Raw genomic sequence first — 23,242 nt, 5'->3', positions numbered from 1 at the left:
AAGTGAAGCTCTTTGCACGGATTCTGTACCGAGATGCAGCTGAAGCAGCTCACCACCCAGGTAAGGGTCACAAGGAGGAAGGATTGATCTCAGTCTCTCACCTTTCCAGACTCCATCAGCGGCAGACTGTGCGGAGAACCTCTCTCTACCAAACGCACCCTGAGTAAATAAAAGAATATATTTGTATAAGGATTTATGAACTTAAATAGCAGTTAAATAGCTGCGTTCCAGTATAATCAGTGTTATCGTATCCTTAGCTGCACTGACCGAACGTTTTGATGGCAGTCAATTATGCTCAGTTATTCATCATGCAGTAAGACAGCTGAGAGTTTCTAGCTGCCTTCAAAACTTCTGTATCAGTGTTCCCATAGACCATGTTTCTTTGAAGAATCAGAAACTCAGCTCTCTGGAGAGATAAGTAACTTTTTCTAATAGAGCTCTAAGGCTGCAGCTCCTGCAATTACAAGAAGTGAAGAGCAAGCAGCCTGAACAGAATTAAGTGACACTCTGCAGCAGAACTTATGATGATGGCACATTTGCAGGAACAAGAACTGAGTGCAGCAGGAAAGGCGTCCAGTAGGAGAGGCTCCTATACATTACGTTATATTACACCATCCCTATACCCATAGGCCAGAACTGACTCAGCAGCTTTGAGGCTGTGGCTGAACTTGTCTTCAGCAGGAATGTACACCATGCAAGTCATAGTGATACATTAAATAAAGAGAAAATGTCTGTAGTTCACATGGATCTGTCCAGGTGCAAACGATGAATAGCTTGTCTTCTAATAGCTAAGATTTAAACTTGCAAAAATCAGAGATGAGCAGTCATAAAAGATGTCAGTTAATATAAGCCCCTAATTTAACATTATCAATTAGAAAAACAAAGCAAACACACCAAGCCGTGATACTGTGTTTCTACATAACGTACAGAAACCAATACATATATGCTTGTACCCTACTAACCTTGCAGTCTGAAGCTGGTGCTGCCAGCACTTGCATTAACTAAGTTAACCAAGAGACAAGTTACCAAGTTAACCAAGAGAAAATCATGACTACAGAATTAAGTCTGATAGAATGATGTATCCTCAGCAAATTTCCAGGTGAGGTACGTGTGTTTATGTGTGTGTGTGTTTTGATATTCTGTAGTACAGGCCTGACATCGATTTATTTGATCTGGGAAGACTAAGAGGGACTCTAACTGTATTTTTCTCACTACCTAAACGATTGTTACAGAGGAGACGGAGCCAAATTTCTGAGAGTTGCCCACCATAAGAAGAAGAGAACAAGGATATAATATGCAAGATGGAATGTCAGCACACGGCTGTCATTCAAGAATTCTCTAGGGTGAGGTTTCTTGTAAATGGTGATGAGGGATTAGCTTCTGCCAAGAATATTTCAACATACCAGTGCAACTCAACGAGGCTGAACTTCCTCCCCTACAGTCAGGAAATAGTTAATGCTTTAACACAATCTCTACCTGTCATGTCGAAGTGCTCTCATGTCTACGTAGACTGTTGTTGGATCTGGTCCTGCTGTCCCCTAAGAATAAGGAAGGAAGAAAGAAATTAAACAGAAGCCAGAAAATGCTGGTTTCATTCTCACAGCCACGCAAATTCCTCTCCATTTTTACTGACACTTATAAAGTACTGCCCTCATCTACCAGAAACAGAGTAAACCAGCCCCCCTTTCTAGAGTGACTTCCATAAAGCTTTGATGGTTTATGCAATCAGTAAATGAATGCACAAGTGTAGTATGCATTTATACAGTTAAGTCTTTAAGTTTTAAAAAATTTTCAATTTAAGACTTAATGTTTTAAAATTTTATTTTGGTAAGCATCTCCTCTAAAAACTACACGTAAGCATAAACCTATATGTGCCTAATCTCTTTCTCAACTGTTCTGGTTTATAAGAGTTTTGTCAACTTTGAAAAAAACAAACCAAACCAAAAGAAAAACCACCAACATTTAACTGCAACATAACTCTAACCAACCCGTATCTTTGCAGGGCTCCTGCCAGGCCCAGCCTCAGCAGAGCTGTGTTGCCGCCAGAGGATAATAAACCTTCTGACCAACTCTGTTGAGTTTCCCTCTTCCCAACATGGGACCTTTTTTTTCCCCAAGAAGAATTTAATTTCAAGACAACTAGAAACTGCTGTGAAACGCATATTTAAGCTAAAAAAAAAAAACAGGCAAAGTTTTAGTGACTATTCCCCCCCAGCACAGTTTCTCAATTTAGAAATACTTAAAATGAGGCCACTTTGCCTCAAGATTGTCGTTCTGGAGAACAGTAATAATGATTTTATGACAACATTCCCTGGTACTTTTGTAGCACAGCTGAGGCTCAGTGACACTGACAGCTGCACCAGATTAACAGTATGATCTTTATCCTTAGGAATATACCATTCAGCCATTTCAATAATTGCTATACCCCCTTTCTGCTTGTTTGAGAAAGAGGTTTTGTACTTCAGCTACAGGTGACTAAAACCAATCTTCTTTAGAAGGATAATGTCTTTTCACCTGTATGACAGGACAACTCTCTGAAATGACACACGTTTGTCACAGAGTGACGCTGCTGACCCGGACTGACGTTAGGACACGACGAGCACACATGCAGCACTATACCTGCTCCGCCAGCTTGCCCAGCCTGTTCGGCTGACAGCGGGACCACAGACAGAAGTAACAGAGGCCATCAAAGTGTGTGAAACAGAGAGAAAGGGGAAAAAAAGAAAATACAAACAGAGAGGCACTGGAAACATAAGATACACACGGTAAGACAGAAAACAAAACTCATACTGGTTTAGAGTGAACAGAAAATTTCCGTTTCAGATTATTTAAGAGCGCGGCACTTTTAAGTGGCTCGTTGGGAAGCATGCAAGTCCCAGTTAATAAACAAGAAGAGGTTTAACACAGACCATAAATGCCTGTTGCCTTCTCAGAAATCCCTCCTCCACCTCTAAGTATCCAGAAATATTCTGGAACACCTTCCCAGTAAAACACTCCAGTAAGGCTGGAAGACGTTATGTATTTAATTGCATGCTAACTTGTAGCAAATACCCATTCACTTTGACTACTCATCTATATTAATTTAAAATCAATGATTTAAAAAAGTCAGATACATATATTGCTTTGGAAGAATGGGGAAAAGGGGTTAAAAAAACCAAACACTAAAAAAAGGGCTCGAAAACAGAGAGCAGAGGTGAAAAAGGTATAAAATGAAGGAGAAACTGAATTTCCTAGCAGCCCTACACTTCAGTTTTCTTGGAGCACTTTTCACATTGCCATTTGAAATTCTGTAGAAAAACTCTTTTCCCCCTTTGTAACATTTAAACAGCAAATATCCAAAACTGCCTTTTAAAATTCTTATTTAGACAGGCAATTCAGAAAGCTATTCTTTCACATTTAGCATCTGAAATATTCTCTTCAATGAATTAAAAACCCTTCTGTACAGTCACCTTAATTTCATCTAGATCCTATTTTTTTATCTACTGACTCATAAAATTGCTCTGGCCACAGTTCTTTATTACCCTTTATCTAGGGGTTGTTAAAAACCTTTTCTCCTTTAACATGTGTGAAAGAAACTATAGCAACTGAAAACACAACTATGAATGGCAACATATTTGAGAAGCTCATGGCCCAAACTCATCCCTCTTGTAGGCAATCGAGACCATTAAAATATATTCTGAGAGGAAAAAAGGCTTTTCTTCACATAGTGGGCACCAGAAAAGAAAAATCCAGAAGAAAGAAAAAGTCTTGCAGAAGCACAGTAGAGATCTTCATGGAACAGTATTTTTTTTAATTAAGTGTAATTCATACCAATAACATTGGAAAGAAAAAATGCAACTGCACTCATACTTAATGCATGTGCCGTCTGAAATTCTCCACATAAAAAGCGACACACTGCTGCATCTGCAACTTGAGTAGTTTATCTGTTAACTCCAGTATCATCCAATACTCAAGGTGTTCTGCCATCTTCCAGACCACACTTAGTACCTGATTTTCAGGTTAGTTGTAGAATACTTGGTTTTTTTTACCCCTCTCTTAACTAGAAAACAAACATCTCATTAAGAAAAATTAGATTTAATCTGGTTAAATGACACAGACAAGATGATCGTCAGCTGAATTCTAAACTGTCAAAGGCAGGTCTGGACCACAAGGTGTCATTATCTCCAGTCTGTGAAGCTGGGCTCTGTACTTTATGGGCAAATTCTCCTCATCAAAGCTTCCAATTTTATACCTTTAACTGAAAAGAAAAAGCCCAACTCTCACATGAGGTGAGACAAGTGTATTTGTATATTGATAATACTCTTTTGTATTCTTTAGAAGTAAAAAAAAAACCTGCCCACCTTGTCAATTTTCCTGAGTCTTATTTGAGGAATTCTGTCTTCCATTTAATTCGACACATACATAAGATAATTTTCAAACAGGCAAAATCTGAATCACACAAAAGCTCAAACACCACTGCTTGAAATATTTAACATGCTTATGAACAGGAAGCTGTGTTTTAATTTAATATTGCTCCTGCACAGTAGGAAGGAAACAAGTTTCTTAATACTGATCCTCTGTATTAGAAAAGCAAATGAATTGGTCAATGAGTACAAAAAAGTGAACTTATCATAATCCACATCTTCAAGGCTTATTTAACTTGGTGATGAAGCAAGCCAGAAATGGCGCTCTTGTTCATTAGAAAAAAATTACCTACAGCAGAACATGATTTCCTATAGAATTCCCAGAGGTTCTGTCCCTAACGTGAAGGAATAAGCAGTTTAATCTCTCACCTGTAAGCAAATGGCTACGTTGACCCTGCACCCGAACGTCGTGCTCACCGCACGAGCAGAGAGGCCCAGGTCTTTGAATAACTTGGAGAAAGACTGCGTCAGTGTAATCCTTGGTCTCTCCTCTGCAACCACCATGCACGTCCGCACGCAGGACAGGTTAACTCCTTTCATCTGAGAGGGTGGGTGGAGAAAACAACACATTTTAAGTTTGAAGTCAACTGTGGGATCGCTTCTGGAAACAAATGGACGTCCGTGCAGTGAGCAAGACTGCATTGAGCTCATCTAGGCCACAAGTGAAGGGTCACTGAAAAGTCCTTGATCACACAGAATGGGGAAGAAAGCTGATGAAGCAAGAGGAGAAGGAGGAATTCAAGTAGTTTATGGCGAGACATGGGAGGTGATGGGTGTCTAAGATAGCAACCAATCATGTATTAGCTAGAGAAATGTAAGCAGCGCATAATCTAACTATAATTATCCAAGTATAAATGATGTAACTACAAAACCAGCAGTTTAAGACTATATAACCTGATCAAACTTTGCATTAAACACCTTAAGTTTATAACTCTCATAGAGTTGTTGGAGTCCATTCTTCTCCCGCAGTCAATGATTCTAGAAATAAGTTTCAGTTGAAGAGATTTCCCTCAAAAATCCATAGTGTGTACTTGTTGAGGGTAGGAAGATTACATCCATTTTGCAATGCAATACTTTTGGTGTCAGGAGATCTGAAAGCAGGTTCTGGGGAGCTTTTTTTTTGGCACAAGTAAGTAAAGCTGAAAACATAAGAATTTTTCTCTCCCTCCCCACCAGAAATCTGAGAGCTGAAACAACCCGCAATATCAACATTTACCAAAAAGCAAGTCATAATGAAAGACTTCCAAAGAAACACTTAGGGCCCATCTTCTGCAAGCCAAATTGGACTATTTTCAGAAAGACACATGTATTAGTACATTAGCCAGTATGTTGAAAAATTCCGTGCACTCACCCGGAGCACGTCAGTCTGCGTCCCGAGCCCTTTGGTGCACATCTCCATCACCGAGTAGGAGCAGAACGTGACGCGCACTTTGTACTGACTGACAGCGGACAACCACAGAGACACGTTGCTCTCCAGTTCCAGAGGAGGGACGAGAATAGACTGATGACCTGAATATACACTAGGGAGAGGAAGGACATGGAATGTAAAAGCTTTAGCATAAAAAAGCCAAAAGTTACATAAAGGTCAAAACGAAGTCAATACAGGAAAACTGAGAGCGTGGTATGTGAACTTCAGCTTATCTTTTCCATGGAGAGCAAGTACCTCTCAGTTAACTCTCAGCCAAGTCACAAACTTTACGGCGAGGACATTTGTCCTGCAGTAAATTGTATTCAACTAAAGGCAAATACCCAATGCCCTGAATACACAGAACTTGTGACACAAAAACATTAACATGTGAGACATCATTCTGGCTACAGACTACACTTGGTAATTAAGCTTATTTTTGTGAGTCGCTCTAGGGATAATGTGTCTTTTGCTTTGAGTGAAGCGAGTCTTTAAACACCTATGTTGCACCATTCAAGTTTTCAGTGCAATTTTCTAGCCTTTGCCATAGGCATCTCAGCTTTTAAACAGTGTTGATGTAAAATATTTAACCTGGATACCAGTTAACATCAGCTGGCAGTCTTTCACATTAAACAAAGCTATAACTCAGATGAAACAAAGCAACCTTATACTAACTCTTGCAGAGAAAGAATGAAACATGTAGTCCCTTCCCTAAAAATATATATACTTTAAATCCACTTAGATTTTAATTCTTCAATCACCGAGGTTTCTTTTCCCTTCACCCTACCTCACTTTAATGTTGATATAAATCATCAGATGTTACCAAAATCAAATGTTCTGCTTTCCTTCAGTGCATTTCCCTCCAAGTTGGGGAAATTGGAGAGAGAAGGAACAGGTTAACTACAGTAAAATTAGCTTTATCTGTTTAGAAAAAAAACAGTTTCTGCAATTTCTAAAATGAAATACCTAAAAAATAATTGGATTAGTTAAAAGTATATGGTACGTTTTAAAAAGCAAAAAAGATTAAAATTTTTGCAGCTTTGCAAGATGTGCTGCATTATGGTACTTCTCTGACTGAATCAATTCAAGTCTCATTAATTTTAACAAACATTTAATTGCTTCCTTTAGCAGCATTCTTAGTGCATACCCAACTTGCAGTCAACACCTTAAGGGTCTTGTAAAAAGATACGGTTTAATCTCTAAAGGCTGTGAAAGGATTAATTTAATCAACGTGAAATAGACAGTGAAGTCTTTTTTTCTTGGATTTGGTATCTAATTCCGCTTGCAAATCCCAAGCTCCTCAAGTAACTAAATCACTTAAATGAGTGCTGTGCTTTATGAAATACCGATAAAAAGGTTAATTTGGGTTCGTCCTGTTCCCTGGGATCCTAGAGAAGGCTGACGTACCTGCACAAGCACCAGAGCGCGAATCCTAGGCCACAGTAGGGGTCGAGGCAGATGGCGATCTGCCGCGAGGGGTACAGCTCACACTGCAGCTTGATGGAGCGACACAAGGCACTTGTAGCTGCGTGTGACATCTGCAACAGGAAAGCAGGCGCTCTCAGGGACTTGAAACTGATTGTGTGATTCATGACATCAAACATCAAATGACATCCGTGATAAACCACACACGAAAACATTCATGAATTTTACAACAAACACTCTCCACTTAGTCCCCTCAGTGACTCCTCACGTGGAGCTGGGAAGACTGAGCGATTCCCAAACGTGCATCAAGAAATTTTGATGTTAATCAAATTTAAAAATGAGCTTTCTGAACACTAAGATGGTCCGCTTACATTTTTGTGTTTTTTTTCCTCTGGCAGGAGGAATGAATGCAGAATAATGTCTATATATAAGGAAATAAAGTATAATAATCTCTCTCGTTACCCTACCTTTACTCCTGCTAATATACCAGTAGTAGACACACTGAAGTCCAAGTATGCCAACATATCTGGAGACGTAGGTCTGAAAATACTAGCCAGCTTCTTCTTAGGCATATCATCTATTTAAAATATATAAAAAGAGAAGAGTACTACATTATTACTTTGGAAAAAGAGCGCAGGGCAAGAATGCATCTTTACAGCATTAACACTAGACACTATTTATGGTTTCTGGACAGCTATTTTGATGCAATGCAAGATACACCCATTCAATTAAGCAGTTAGGGTGTAACAAAAGCCTTCAAACTATTTACATCTTGGCTAGTGGGCAAACATTTTGTACCTGTATCCAAAATAGTGGGCCACGTTTTAATATCTACAGCTGTTGCAGCTTCCTTGGACTTCAGCAGTTTCATTATCGCTTGTGTGGTCAGTATACATGCAGACTTACTGACCTGTGAATTAAAAACATTTATGAAACCAGTGAATGAATGCCTAAGTGATTTCATATCCATCCAGCAAGATGAACAGATGAAGAGAAACACTGGAAACAAAGCAAAATAAATTACAACAACAGAAAGAACACTTTGAACACACCTCTGAAAAAGTATTTATTGACTCACTGACTTATTTTCCTAGCTTATTTTACACTGACTATGGCAAAGCAATTTATGAGGGTGCATCACCCATCCTATACCAACCCAAAGCACTAGGAGAGGAATGTCTTATACTTACCTCTACAATCATTTTGACAGTGGGCAGAGTGGTAGCAAGATTCTGTGGATGAGGCGGGCGAACAGTGATGGGAATACAGCCAGCATATAAGCAGCCATAGAAAGTTGCTATCAAGTCTACTCCTGCAAAGGATATTTGTCAAATTAAAGCCATTTTTATCAGAACGAAAGGCCCAACTCTTCCACCCAAACCAAAATACACGCTCATTTATTTTATCAAGATGTAAGGACTTGTCACAAAGGTGTTTTCAAATCAGCAGGCTGCTCCCAGCCATGCCCAATTCGAGAAGGTTAAAGTATTTTGCATCTGAGAGTTAGTGAAAATTATTCAAACCCTACGAACTTTAAATTTGTAAGGATATATTTTAATGGACAGGCAGCATAAAATAACAAAATAAAGCATTGTAGGTTGTGAAGATGACAACTCAGATTCTTTTAAAAAACATATTATTTTCATCCTACTTTTATGAGGTAATACTTTTTTCCTGAGGTACACTTGTAAATTTATATAAGTAATGCAGGGCTGGGGTCTGGATTTCACTTCTGGGGAGAGCCATTCAGGAAAGAAAGGGTGTTCATACACTGACATCCCTTATCTAGCTTTCAGTGGATACATATCAAGTTTTATTCCATTCTCTGAGGCTGGAAATCAAGAATCATTCACATGTTTTAAATCAAATTACCCTTGCATAACTGCCTAGACATCTAGAGCAGTTACACAAAATGTTCGGTAAATGCAGTTTGCCACTTAGGAGAAGAAACTTAACCAAAAAACAACAAAAAGGAAATCTCTTCCTTGAAACATTAAGTCACCACCATATACCACTACATTAAACGGATGTTTGAATGCTCTACCATGGCAAAAGTTGTTTGTTTTCTTGTGATGTCTGACTTCGACTTTTGCTGTTTGTGTCGCCTTACCTGGAGGATAAACCAGGGCCACGTGGTCACCGACATTCAGTCGTCCTTTCTCCATCAGAGCGACGGCCACTCGCTCTGCTCTCTTGTGCAGCTGTATGCACGACGCCGTGCTGGCTACAGTGCCCTGCGCAGAACAGAGGCAACATCACAGAAGTTCGTTCAGTTTCAAACTGTTCTGCACAAAGAACATGCTGCAGATGCTACATTTCATTGTCCTTATTTTAACAATACAGCAAGCGCCTTTAAAGACTCTGTCTCAGTGTTTTGAAAACCCTGCTGCTGGTACCATGAACTTTTAGAATGCTGGAGAATTTTATAGATACTATTTTGAACATCAGACAGTGAAGCAGCTTCTAAATGGATTTGGTAACACAAAAGGATGTCTTACAAACATTTGAAATTTCACAGTTCAAGGGAGAAAAGACAGTAGTGGTACTAATGCAATTGTTTTAGCAGCACATGAAGCACTGTAGCAGCTTTACCCACCATGCACACCCAAATCTCTAGATGTTTTTGCAACCAGAAGGCTTAAAAGTGCAAAGGGTGCTCTGCTGGGGTCTTTGCTATAGATATTCTTTCAAAGGGTTACAGAGGCAACCTGAGCTGTGGTTGGCGTGCACTGTCACCTCTGCTTCAGCACATCTACCATCTGTCTTGTGGAAAGTGTTATTTCCCACAACTATCCACCTGGCAAATCTTTGCATGGAAGCTGCCGTATCTTGGGATTGCTTAGGTAGTCGCAAAGTCGTGGGGATTCCAAAAGGCTTAGTCAGTTTTTGATGTGAAGATGTAAAACATCCTTCGCTATCCAGCCCAGGAAGCGATGTCTTGGCCTTCAGCCTGTCAGGGTGGGATGTATCAGGTTTTCAAAGACTACAGTGTGATTCCAAAAAAAGTGGCAGGATAACCACCTCAGAGGGAAAGAGACTGAAACAAGTCTCCTGCTATAGAGAGAAGGTTCATCACAGCAAGTGTCTGCTATACAAGTACTCAGTTTCAAGCACAAGACGAGCTGCCACATGTAAACCTCAGCCCAAGTGCACAGCTCTGTGATCCCAGGCCTAGTTGGATGGCACTGGCACTGCTCAGTTTTCCTAACGGAACTATTGTTAAAGCCTGGGAGCTAAAGTCATGCAAAATAAGAACAGTAAATATGGTGTATTGTTGATACAGGAACAGTAGCAGCTCAAGGACTTGGGAGAAAATATTGACGTGAAAAAGTGTAAAACCAAAGGGTTTCTCACGGAAAGCTGTGAAGACACTAATGTTTAGCGTTATAGCTCATTAGTCGCAGCTATTTAAGGCAAGTGTTCAACAAGAGTTAATTTCTTCGTGCCTACGTTTTGTGTTTCCTTTTTCCAAAGTCTACTTGTGAAGGGTAAAAGTTGCCTGAACAAAGCGACCCAGAAAGGGGCTTCCTCATAGCAGAAAACTTCCCTCAAAGCCTCTTTTCTCTGAGAGAAAAAATGAATCAATTCTGTGGCTTTTAACAAGAACCACATTGAAGCAGCTGCTTCTGCTAAAGCGGAGTCTCATGGGAAAAGTCAGAACTTTGAACCATGTCCTAAACCATTCTGCCTGTCTGAATGAGACACCAAAAGGCAAATCCTTCACTTCCCAAGGGTGCTGCTGGACCTCCTGAGGGCACGTTTCCTGTCTCCTATATCTACGGTACAGCACAAGGCAGACACAGTTTATCACTGGGCTGTTACTGTCACCGAAGGGTAGCTACTGAATACATTTCAGGGAAGCACTGAAATACTGAAGCATTTTAGGGAATGAAAAATGGACCCATTTTGCTTCCTGGAGGGAAAGGAGGGGAATAAAAAATAGTCAGAACAGCAGTAAAAGAATCTAGAATATTTGATTTTTCTGAAACATGCAGAGCAGTGGTGCTCCTCGAGCCCAGGGAGGCTGAAATACTGAGGAACATACAAAAGCACACGTTGTTTCACATCCCTTTATGAAGTGTTGGATGCACAGGTACATGAATGCTCCAAAACTACTGACAGAGTGGCTATGAGCCAAAATGATGTATTTATTGATGCCTTGTCCTATGTCATAAGGGTTCAGACAGCCCCTGAACAAAATAAGTGTATAGAGACTGTAAGTCACAGAGCCCGCACTCCAAAAGTGAAGCATTTACTTGTTCATGTTGTGGTGACTATACGTGCCATCCTTTTTAGGAGCAAGTACAACGCACCAGTGTCTCCTGAAGGGTGTCCAGTGCTCCTGGAAAATAAGACTGTTCCAAGGGTTCTCTACTTAGGCTTTAGATGTTCTAATTAAAAAATCCTCCAGCTCTGACTTCCTGTTACCCTTGTACTCAAGGAGGAAGACAGAATTCTGGCTTCCACTGATATGACAAAAGTTGTGTTGCAGCAGGAACTGCAATTACTGCAATGCTTTAAGCTAGGCAGAATGCATACTGAAACTGCAGATGTGGAATAAAATGTGGGAAAATTATGCTGCTTGTTAACTGGCAATTTCTGTCTGCTTCAAAACCATGACATCCTGCATCATCAACATAACCTGAAGCATTTTAGGAAAAGACTTCTAGCTGGAATTTTCGTAGAACCCAAACAATCTTTCACTGATCTCAATTGCCAAGTAGGACCTAAAGCGCATCTCACCTTGGAATTCAACAAAAGGAAGAGGGGATGATCTGGAGTTGTCTGAGCTCGCCACTGAAGAACATCTGCTAAGTACAGGAACTGAAACAGGTAAAAACAGTGACACTCAGATTCACTCAAAATGCACCATTCTTAGTTTCAGCACGATTCCATGACTAGTCTTCTCTCATTTTGAATAAGCCAATTTAAATATTTTAACAATCCCGGGACATCAGGGTTACCTTTCTTGCTTGGTCGTTATCCTCCAGCTGGGTAACATCTCTCCCTGAGGCTTGTGCAATTCTCTTTCCAGCAACAAGGTTTCCTACTATCATTGAAGCAGGACCAACATCTGCATTTTGAAAAAATGATGCAAATAAGGAACATGTAATAATCTATAATTCAGCCTGCAGATTACTGTAAATGCCATATGTAATATAGATCTGAAAAGGTGAAAAGCTAAAATCAAAGATCATATTACATAGAGAGAAGAGGATAGTACGGTATACCAAAAATCAGTTCGTTATGAGTATGGTACATTAAAAATCAATCTATTGCTGATTCTGCAAATTGAGGTCCCTCCATCCTTCAGTTTTATTGTGCGACTTAGCAGCTTCTGCAAGATCATCAGTACAGGAGCAACTCCACGCACACCCTCAGAGACAGACAGACAGACAGAACGAAGCTCTGGTTCACTCACCGGGTTGTTTCTGTCGGGGCTTAGGCAGGTTAGTAACGCAAGTGTGTGGACACATCAAGACATTACAGGGGTGCAGAGCACCCTCTAAAAAGCGCTGCTTGGTTTCTGAAATATGAATTCCTCCGAGCGGAGCCTTTGGCAAAGTGTTGGCTGGCACCAAGGCAAGACAGTAGACGCCCACTTGGTGAATGCTATCGATTGCCTTGATAGAAAGAAAAATAAAAAATACATTCCACGTTATCAACTGGAATGGAGCTAGAGCAAGAATTTGAATTCAAGTCTTTTAATAACAGTAAAATTTTTACTTGCACCACAATTTGCAAATAAAGGGTCCAATTCTGCACTCACTGAACTCATAGGAGTTGTGCCATGACTTCAATGGGAGCAGGAGCAGACCCCGGACTTTGCTTGTGCACTCTATCAAGGGGATGCCACCTGCACATCAGGGATTAGGAAAGTCTCTTAAAAGTGGGCAAAAAGTGCAGAGATTTTAAAAAGCCAAAATTATACCACAGCAAATTTAGCATGTATGGCACAATCACAAAAGCGCAGTAGAACATAAAACCACAAAAATAGGGAGGGAAACATCTTGCTGTCTAAAACTTAAGTGTCTATTTAGCTATGACACTTCTAAAAAGAGAAAAAACATTTTCTCTCATGAGTAACAGCATTGCTATTACCAGATATTCCCTCCAAAAAGATTACAAAGCTGAAATTAGACAAAAACCATTATTACACAACTGCCTTACTCTTAAGCGTCTTCCCTGTAGCTGTTCTCTAGCCTTCCCTTCAGTCTTCTTCCATAATTGCTTTCTTGCTTTTTACTTCCTTAGAACTGATCAATTAATTCCACAACCCTCAAATCTACCAGAATTCCCCCCCCTCCTGGTCCCCCCCAAAAACACAACAAAGTAATCAAGAAACAAAGTTTTTAATGGTTGCTGTTGGAGGTCTCAAATAAGGATGTTGGTGACATAAAAAGACTTCAGGGTCTGTTTTGATACGTGGCACTAAGTATACCCTTAAACATTTTCAGACTTCACTGTTCCAGACAGTATGAAATCAGCAGAGATATGCAGAATTAAAACAAACAAAAACCGTCGTCCTTAGGACTTTAAGAATCCTCGTAGTATGAAGTTAAAAAACATTCAGAAATCTTACTTTTTACAAAATTCTGTTAACTATCAACCCTGAAAGACATCCCAAAGTCAACTTATTTTAACTCTCTGTGGTTACACTCATAGGTTTTTCTTATGGGAAAAAAAGATGCTCTGAGATTCTCATGTCATGTATCAGCCTTATTCACCTGGAAAGAGAGAAAGGACAGACTGACTACCTGTAGAACCCTGCTCATCCACTGAAAACTATCCTCCTCTGACGCATCAGGGCGCTGCTCTGCCACAAGCACTATTCGATCATCATGCAAAACGGTCACAGAAAACACTGCTATCCTAAAACGCAAAGGACAGAAGAATGATAGGATGCAACATATGATGAACATAGCATGGTTTATTATAATATGGAAATGACTGCAACCTTTCGTGGTATGCTTTCAACACACACAAGCATTATTCATGCCAGATCATCACAAAATCACGGACATTTAGAACAAATGTAGGTTTGTTATTGTAATTTATTTCTGTTGGGGGTCAAGTGAATTTGCAGTCACCAGTGTAGTGCGTGTTTAACACAGGCAGGTTTCATACGTGCAGGGGCTGTGCAAACTTGCCTATATAACTCCATCATGCATGCTAAACTCATTGCACCTACATACAATGTCCCTCCTGAAAGACAACAGCTATGTCAAATTACTGACCACCATGTCTGTCAATGCATTGAAAAATATTTACTCCTCTTGATAAATTAAATTAGTTTCAAGCTTGCATCTTCTAGGATAAGATATTAATGATGCCTCAATCAGGTATGTGCCGTCATTTTTATATGTGAATTGCACAAGCGATGCAAAAATGAGGGAAGTTCAACTTTCATAGAATGATAGTTTGGCTTGGAAGGGACCTTTAAAGCTCATCTAGTCTAACCCCCAGCAATGAGCAGGAAAATACTGAGCGACATCAAGTTGCTCAGAGCCCCGTCCAACCTGACCTTGAATACTTCCAGGAATGGGGCACATACCCCCTTTCTAGGCAACCTGTTTCAGTGTTTCACCACCCCCACTGTACAAAATTCCTTCTTTTTATCTAGTCTGAATCTCCCCTCTTTTAGTTTAAAACCATTACCCCTTGTCCTATTGCAACAGGCCCTGCTAAAAAGTCTGTCCCCATCTTTCTTATCAGCCTCTGTTAAGTATGGAAAGGCTGCAACAAGGTCTCCCTGGAGCTGAACACCCCAACTCTCTCAGCCTTTCCTCATAGGAGAGCTGTTCCATCCCTCTCATCGTCTTGGTAGCCTCCTCGGGCCCCTCTCCAACATCTGCACACTTGCTGAGGGTGCACTTGATGCCACTGTCTCTGTCGTTGATGAAGATATTAGACAGGACTGGTCCCATTATGGACCCCTGAGGGAGACTACTCATCACTGTTCTCCATCCAGACATTGAGTCACTGACCACTGAAGGGCAATAAAGTTGGTGATACAACACACACTATCTCTGAAGGTCCTTCAGCAGCCTCAACATGACCAGTTTGTTCTTTAGAACATGCTCTGAAGTTCATCCCTAGGCCACTCTGCATGAAAGGCTCAGGCAGGCAAAGAGGAGTTGTGTTTTACGTCTGGCATATGAGCTTCATTTGACTGTCTTAACAGAAGCTTTGAAAGAAGTTTTACACAGGCACTTATAGATCTATGCTTATACTATGTGAAAGTCATTTTAGATCTATTATGCATGAAGCAGGGTGTCAATATTTGTCTTCCAAGTTAGCAGGGACAGCCAAGTTCCTATCTGGCGTACCACACCACAGTGTCACCTTTGCTACAAAATACACATGTAAAAATTCACATGCAGGACTCCTCTGTATGCTGTGTTACTACTTGTTTGCTTGCGGGTGAAATAAGGAGCAACAAAGCCCAGTTAGCAGTGGTGAAGTTTTTAAGATACTCACCTTCCCCGATAGACAAACTTCATGGGTTCGACTGCCAAGGCGGTGGCTACCACATCATCCGCGTTGTGCCTGCGGCCACTAACTGTCATCAGGCCATCCAATTTTCCTACCACAAACACCAAATAGTCCTGAAAAGAAGACAGGATTAGAAACAGAGGGGGGAAAAAAACCCTCCGGACTCCTGACAATACCTGCCTGACTAATACCGACAACACTGAGGTCACTGCCCTGACACAGAATTCTGCTGAATTTGGGGGTGTCACTTCAAGCTGGGAGTTCAGGACAAAGCTGGGCCTCTGACGGCTCATTCGTACTTACAGGACCCACAAAGCCAAGCAATCCTGTCCTTGTAAACGGTTGGTCTGAAACAGGCACGCCAGCTGCCGTCACTGGAATGGCCTGAAAGAACACGTACGTATTTAGACACTCACAGTAATGGTAACAAAATTGAAGTTAAATTTTTTTCTGCCTACGCTTCATTGCATCTCTGCGCTCAGTTGACAAATTACCCAATGACAACAGTTACTATCATGTCAAGTATGAACAACAGGTTTTGGATAATGAAGAACACACCAATTCTTAACTCCATGGAAAGTCTCTTTCTTGGCTACTTAGCCCTTATAACAAAAGTTCACACTGCATTTTAAATCATCTTTTATAGTATGCACTCATATAGCACTTAATGAGAAGGTCTTTCTGTTGCTACTATTCAAATGTCCCATGAGATGTGTATCCAGGCACATCAATCACTTTAATTGTGACAAATGCTACACTGTCAAAACTTCAAGCAAGTTAAGTTTGGTGCAATTATGGGACTGTTTACAACGGAGAAGCAGAGCAAAAGCATTAAGCAAGTTCCTCTCATCTGCTCAGGTGGCTTTCTCGCCTTCCACCATCTCTTCCGTTCCACCAGGTTTCTCGCTGGCTCAGCTCTCACCAGCTAAGGACAGTGTTTGAAGTGCTGAGGCTTGGCAAGCTGACAGAAGATTTCTCTGGTAGAAATCCATACTTCAGTCCAGTCTTCAAATTGCTGCCTGGTGTTAACACTACTCTGTGTGCAACTCCCAATGGACTTTCACTCCTTTCTTGCCAGAAAAAGGAAAATATGAAACTGAGGTTCCACCGCAAGGAAAAATTGGGTCGAAGTCGCTTTTGCTTTACTTTGACAAACTGGAGAGCTTATGACTGTTATGCTATCATCACTTCTTCCATATACCTGTAAACATCTAACAGTGTTCTAAATATTACAGCAGATCAACACTAAAGTTCACTTTGGAAAGCACATACTGTTTGCAATACATTAAGGAAGCTTTTCTAAATAGCGTATTCTATCTTAACAAATGCATTTTGATTGTATGAAGCAGCTCACAAATATCAGATTAACTTCCAACTCAGCATCCCAAGTCATGCACCAATAAACTTGAAATGTCCTCAGGTAACTTTACTGCTGTATTAATACAGAACTAAAATGAATTTAAATGCTAACACAGGTGCAACACCAGATTGCAGACTATAGAGGCAGCCGATTGACTGCTGATGGTACCTCGTATTTTTGGCTATAAGAGAGAATTTTAAGTTATGATAGAGAATGAGGCAAAGTGTATTTGGCCATGGCTTTTTCTAATAAAATAAAAAAGGAAGGTTAAGGAAAAAATAAACTCATTTGCAAAAAGAAATACTAGAAATGTAATGATAAAACTTCATATTAAAAAGAAAAATACAAACCTCAAACACATTCTTGGTGATTCCGAGGAGGCCGAAATACGCCATCCCAGTTGCACCTGAATTCACACATATTTCTCCAACCTCATCGGCTTTACAGAGATAAGGAGTCCCATCCACCTTCACAACACACACATTTGCTAAGGGGAGAGGAAGAACATAGAATCACAGCACTGATACCCCTCAGCAGCTGCCACAGAAGCTGCTTTGCCACTGAGAAGCAGATTAAGATTTTAATATCAATTATCTATCGGCTACAGCAAAACCACAGTGTGTAAGAGAGTTCTATCTATTTGACAGCCTGCGTAATGTGCTCTCCAACATTAAAGATGCAAGTTTACAAATGCAAAGTTTTTCTTCTTACAGTGCTTCACAACCTACACATCAGCTGCAAGTGAATCCAAAACTGTAGCAACTGCTTTTCAACATGAAGACAGCTAGTTTGACCAAGTACAAGCATATATGAGAATAAAGATGATAAATAAGAAAATACTTATTACAGACATACCATTCACTTTACTTGTTGCACACTTTGGTATTGACAGTACCATCCCTTAAGTTATGTGAGAAAGATTATTATAAATGGAGAGAAAATGAGGTTATTTTATTGTCACTGGCAGGTCAATGATTTTTCTGCATTATGTCCCATTTTCTTTCAAAGCAGGTCAGTCTGCCAACTATTGTTTGGAGACCACAGACAACTCATCACAGAGTTGTTCCTTAATGAACTTATTCCTGTGACCATGTATTATCTCTTCCCTATCTTCAGTTTGATGACCTTCTTCAACTCATTAAAAGGACTACATTTTGGAAAGGTTCTGCTGTTATCGTTACCAATTTTCTTCTGTAATCTCAGAGTCTTCCTACACTGAAATTTTCTTATTTTTAATCAAGGATATACACACCTGTAAATGAAACATTACACTGAGCTTTGCTCTGGCCACTGATTATACTTTATTTTTGAAGCCACTGTTTCCTCAGAGGTTTCCTTGGCTAAGTAGAACTCTTGCCTAAGCAGTCTGGATTTGTCCTTTCCTAGTCCCAAATGGAAAGGAAAAAGGATATGGGGAAGAAAGAATGATGGTGCAAGGAAGTTTAGCTTAGCACTTAAGACTTAAGATTAACAAAGAAATCCAAAGCTGGGCCAACACCAAATAAACAGAGCCTTTGAAACGTGACACAGACTACACCATAAATTAGTTTTCTGCCCTTTCCCATTGCATCTGCTTCCAACCCAGATTATCAGAGTACTTTGTGGTCATGCATACTATATTGAAAAAATTAAAAAAGAAAAAAAAACATGAGATCCCAGAGATATCAAAATTCATTTAGTTGGGTAATTTCTAACAGGATCTTTTGAATGTCTTGGCTGTAGAATGTATGTCAGGTGAGAAGCCTGGATAAGGCTTACAACAGCCACTATGAAGGACTATGTTACTCTCTTCTAATTTAGCCCATCTCGAGTGATATACATATAGCTCGTGCTTTTATCACTCTTAAACTAGCATGAAGAGAAATCATAAATGGAAAGTGGCACATCTCCTTTAATACAAGATAAAACCAGTTCTGCTGCAGGCATGGACTGAGAATTCTGCTGGGTTTATAGATACATTTTCACATCTCAGAGCAATCTTCAGTTCTTAGGTATGAACAGGGGAGACAGCAATTCACCCTACCAACAGATCAACCTCTAAATTACACTTGTTTCATAAAAACTACCTATCAGAACAACCCGCATTTATTAACACGGTGTTTGGAACCACACAATGATACCATTTGGTGACCAAATAAGGAGACACCACTCAAATTCTGTCCAAGTCCAAATTATAACAAGAGCTTCAGTTGCTGAAAATCATATGGATGAACTAGAAGATTGGAATTACACTATACAGTAGCAACTATTAGTCATGCAAAAAATGCATCTTGCAATTTAGGTGGAGAAACTGGAAAAAAAGGCCATTTAAAACTTAACAGCAAACTGAAACAGAATAGTGTATTACGAGAGGAAATAACTTGGATAATCCCAGAACTCTGTACATAACATCTAAGTAATGATGTGGAGAGAAGTGTTAATAACTGCAGAGAGCGCAACAATTTGTAGGCATACACAAACGCTTACAGTCCTCAACTCATTCACAAACACAGAAAAAACAACAGATGGGCCTACAGTCCCCAAATGATGCTCCATCCATGAAGCCCAAGGACAATCCTATCATCCTGATCAGTAAAAAAAATACTTACCAGTAACCAATGTATGATACAGGTAGTCTACCCGTACATTCTAACAGCAGGTAGAGTTCTGCCCTGCCATTGATACTGCAAGGTTTTCCTTTTGCAGTATTTGTAGAGCCTGTACTCTTGCTTCTCCTTGTCCTGCTTCATGTGTGACATACAAGAGAGCGCATCTACCACCATTTCAGTCTCTCTCAACAGCATTGCATCTGAAAAAGAATTAGAGAGAAGGGAAAAGCAGATGGGACAGGAATGTACATGTGGACTACACGTCATGAAGAACAGTGATTGCTTTCTTCAAATGAGTCCACATGTACATTGGTAGAGATGGTGACTACAGCAGTTCGCCCTGCCAGGAGATATCTAGCAGAGGATGAGGATCCTGCTGTGCAAACAAATGACCGCACTGATGCCCTACAGAAGACTGGATTCAGCTTTGGATGTTTCGAGACCAGCACAGTATGAATGTAAGAAGAATATCAGAGGCCTGTGCAGCAGAGTGCTGCTGCCAAAGGTGCCTTGATGAGCGTTGGAAAGCACTCTCCTGCTCCACTGTCACGGTTTCATAGCGGATCCGTATGCAAGTGATATCGATATGGATTGTTACTATGTGCCAACAGCGGAATTTCAACATCTTCTCGTGAAGAAGCAAGTCTTCCTAAAAGGCCTGGGTCTGAGACAACAAAAAAAGAGAAGGTCCTCCTTGCACTACAGTCTTCAGTTGTAACTTCTGTTCTAGAAGCAGGAAGCCTCAGGAAAAAAATAACAGCTAGGATAAAATGCCGCTACCACCATCATGGAATGTGTTTGCAGGGTTTCTAGAGAAACCTAATCTTAGGAGAAAACAGCACATGGGGATGTGCAATGCAAGGACCTGCATCTTTCCGTGCTCTTCTGGGAAGAGCAATAGGCATAAAGCAAGACAGCTTCCTAGCTGAGGATGAACAAGAATCTCGGCTCTGATGTTCACTGTCTCACACAAGTGTACGCATTGCCAGAGATGTCCAAGGGAAGAAGTGCTGCAGTGGCCGGCTGCTGTGCCATCATGTGACAAAATGAAGCCAAGTGGAACATACAGAATTGACTGCTATGATAAATTCTGAGTGGGGATGATGTACTTCTATCTCACATACGCGATCTAAGGAATAAGACTGAAAGCTTCACTAAATTGTTCTACAACAACTCCTTTCACAAATGGGGCACTGAGATAAAGGAACCAAATTCCTCTGCAGTGAAGATGCATCGTGATAACTACCAGAACCTGGGCAAATGTTTGCTGAGACACAGACAGAGGAACCAATAACCTCCAAGACATCCATGGACTGGAGACACAGTAAGCATCCCACTCTTTGAGAAATCGGAACCATTCTCCTTAAGCTTCAGAAGGGAAAGGAACTGAATGCAGTCACAATCCAGAACTTGATACTGTATAATTTCATCTTGCATAAGCTTAAAATCTGGCACCAACCCAAAGTTTCCTGTTGTAGTATAAGAAATTAGCTGCTGCTATGATACTTTTTGCATGAAGCAGGCTTTGTATGATTAGGAGCTATAGGGATGCAGATGTTCTGGATGAGAGTTACTCTCCTGTCAAAGAAAGAATGAGAGAAGGATCCCTGCAAAAGAATGGAAACATTTAGTTGGGACACAGCAGTGGGGCAAATGTAATTGGATATGCTGAGCATCCAAATCCAGGTCCAAGCGTGAGGTATAATACGTTTCCAGGATGACATGGCAATCCCTTCCCAGCTGATGGGAAAGCTGGAGGCACAAAGCAGGCAGAAGAAGAGAGGTTTAGTACTCTCTCTAACATCATTACCAGCTCAACTTGAAAAAATGAACTAAAGATTGTTATGGCAACAAGTGAGATGAAATGTCATCCCTCCAGGAGCTGCAGAGAAGATTCTAGGGGAACAGAGACTAGGTTCTCACTCAAGAATTCATGTGCTGTCTTAGCTGGGAAGATTTCTTTATGCATGCTTCCGCTTCCCTGGTGGCTTTGTGATTGGCATTCACAGTAGGTAATGTAAGAGAACAGCCAAGGCAACTGAAGAGAATGTGGCATCAAGAGGGGCCTCGGGTTAAACAGCAGTGACATAAGACATGATCCTGGTGCTGAGGGGTCTGTTGAATAAGATCCCCATAGCAGGTGGGCTCAGTGTTTCTGAACAAATGGCAACATCTGAAGAACAGGAGGGTGAAAATGGACACTTTATCCGTGACCTTTTAACCAGCTGGTTCCTGAATAAAGTACACCAGGGATCTTCAAGGGTAATGAGATCAAGCCTCAGCATGACTACTAGTTCTTGGCTTGGAGATGACGTCCATGGCACTTTGGACCAAACGAAATCCAGGAATGTGAGCTCTTATGTCATAAGATGTTTGAAGACTACGGCACACAGTCACTTCCAAGACCTTAAATGCATTCACTGGGGACAGAAGATAGAACAAAGCCTTCAGGGATAGCATCTGACTCAAATTATGCCTTTGGGAAAAGCACAGCCATCTAAGGAAAGGACAAAAAACCCAAACAAAACCAAAAAACACACATAAAACCCTCCACACCACCAAAAAATAAACCCTAAACCTATGAAACCAGACCCAAACAAACAGCAAGAGTCATCAGTCAGCAGAGTAATTAAGAGGGTAATTAACAGGAAAGGAAATGGTGGTATGTTCTCTCCTGTATGCCAAACACCAAGCGAGAATGCACAGAGCACATCTCCACGAATGCTGCACAGGAAAAAGCATAAACGTCACAAGGTAAGACACAAGTATATCTACTGTTAGAATGTACAGGCAGACTCATTTGAAAATAAGTAATTAATTTCCTTAAGTAATCATTTTTTTTCATTTGGCACACAAATGCTGGCTTTTAAAATTTCTTCCTACTCTGGAAGATTTTAACTTGTTTTTTGAGAGACAGTCACAGGGAACAAAGTCATTGGATTAATCCTGTAGAAAAAAAACCTCTATCTTGTATGTTCTGACCTAAGGTATGTACAAAGAAATTTATGCTAAAATATACATTCAGACCTGGAATTTTTATTATTTGGTCAAATTGAAGCTAATCTGCCCCAGATATTGATAGCCCAATGCTGACCAGAGTTTTAAAAGAATGAATTCATGTAAGTTTCCCAAGTTCTGCTTAACCTACAAGTAGTTTTGTCCCATGCTACTACATTTTAAAACAGCAATAGCCATCAATTACAAGTCATATCACTTCACAGAACTAAATGGATACACACGTAACTGTTCTCCCCTCACACAAGCAGACACGTTCTTCCATGTTTCTTACTAATGTAGAAAGTTGTGGTAGTGTTGTTGACTGTTTGCAAATGCCATCCTAAACCAGAAGGGTCCATTAGATTTGCCAAGCAATGCCCCAAGGCGTTTGACAAAGGAAAAGGAGTTTTGTCAAGGATTCCCCTCACCACCCAATTAAGCATTTCACAAGGACAGGGATGTGTTTTCCACTAACGACTTAAATAGAAAAGGTGAAATTAATTACCCACAAATGTGCAGGTAATTCTTGCAACATCATAAGGCAGATTTGAACCTGCCGCTGAGCAAA

The 23,242-nt window shown here is 40.4% G+C and overlaps 1 protein-coding gene across 9 annotated transcripts in view; it reads right to left on the bottom strand.

Moving 5' to 3' along the window:
- The window catches only part of DIP2A (disco interacting protein 2 homolog A), a 106,092-nt gene that overhangs the window by 4,927 nt on the left and 77,923 nt on the right, over nt 1-23,242 (bottom strand). For 5 of the 9 annotated variants that reach the window (XM_065069390.1, XM_065069391.1, XM_065069389.1 and 2 more), the window contains 17 exons: nt 17,440-17,576; nt 16,033-16,113; nt 15,715-15,842; nt 13,992-14,106; nt 12,656-12,857; nt 12,198-12,307; nt 11,977-12,057; nt 9,344-9,467; nt 8,424-8,545; nt 8,032-8,143; nt 7,701-7,810; nt 7,216-7,346; nt 5,755-5,923; nt 4,773-4,943; nt 2,620-2,649; nt 1,477-1,538; nt 102-159 (listed from right to left, as the gene is read on the bottom strand). In XM_065069390.1, the coding sequence (XP_064925462.1) occupies nt 102-159; nt 1,477-1,538; nt 2,620-2,649; nt 4,773-4,943; nt 5,755-5,923; nt 7,216-7,346; nt 7,701-7,810; nt 8,032-8,143; nt 8,424-8,545; nt 9,344-9,467; nt 11,977-12,057; nt 12,198-12,307; nt 12,656-12,857; nt 13,992-14,106; nt 15,715-15,842; nt 16,033-16,113; nt 17,440-17,576 (1,943 nt within the window). Of the gene's footprint in view, nt 1-101; nt 160-1,476; nt 1,539-2,619; nt 2,650-4,772; nt 4,944-5,754; nt 5,924-7,215; nt 7,347-7,700; nt 7,811-8,031; nt 8,144-8,423; nt 8,546-9,343; nt 9,468-11,976; nt 12,058-12,197; nt 12,308-12,655; nt 12,858-13,003; nt 13,091-13,991; nt 14,107-15,714; nt 15,843-16,032; nt 16,114-17,439; nt 17,577-23,242 lie in introns of those variants that run through there. The other 4 variants (XM_065069388.1, XM_065069394.1, XR_010473774.1 and 1 more) reach the window with 3 other exon arrangements.

This window comes from Columba livia, chromosome 7 (genome assembly GCF_036013475.1).
Source record: "Columba livia isolate bColLiv1 breed racing homer chromosome 7, bColLiv1.pat.W.v2, whole genome shotgun sequence".
NCBI classification, from domain to species: Eukaryota; Metazoa; Chordata; class Aves; order Columbiformes; family Columbidae; genus Columba; species Columba livia.
This window is presented reverse-complemented; position numbering and strand designations above follow the sequence as displayed.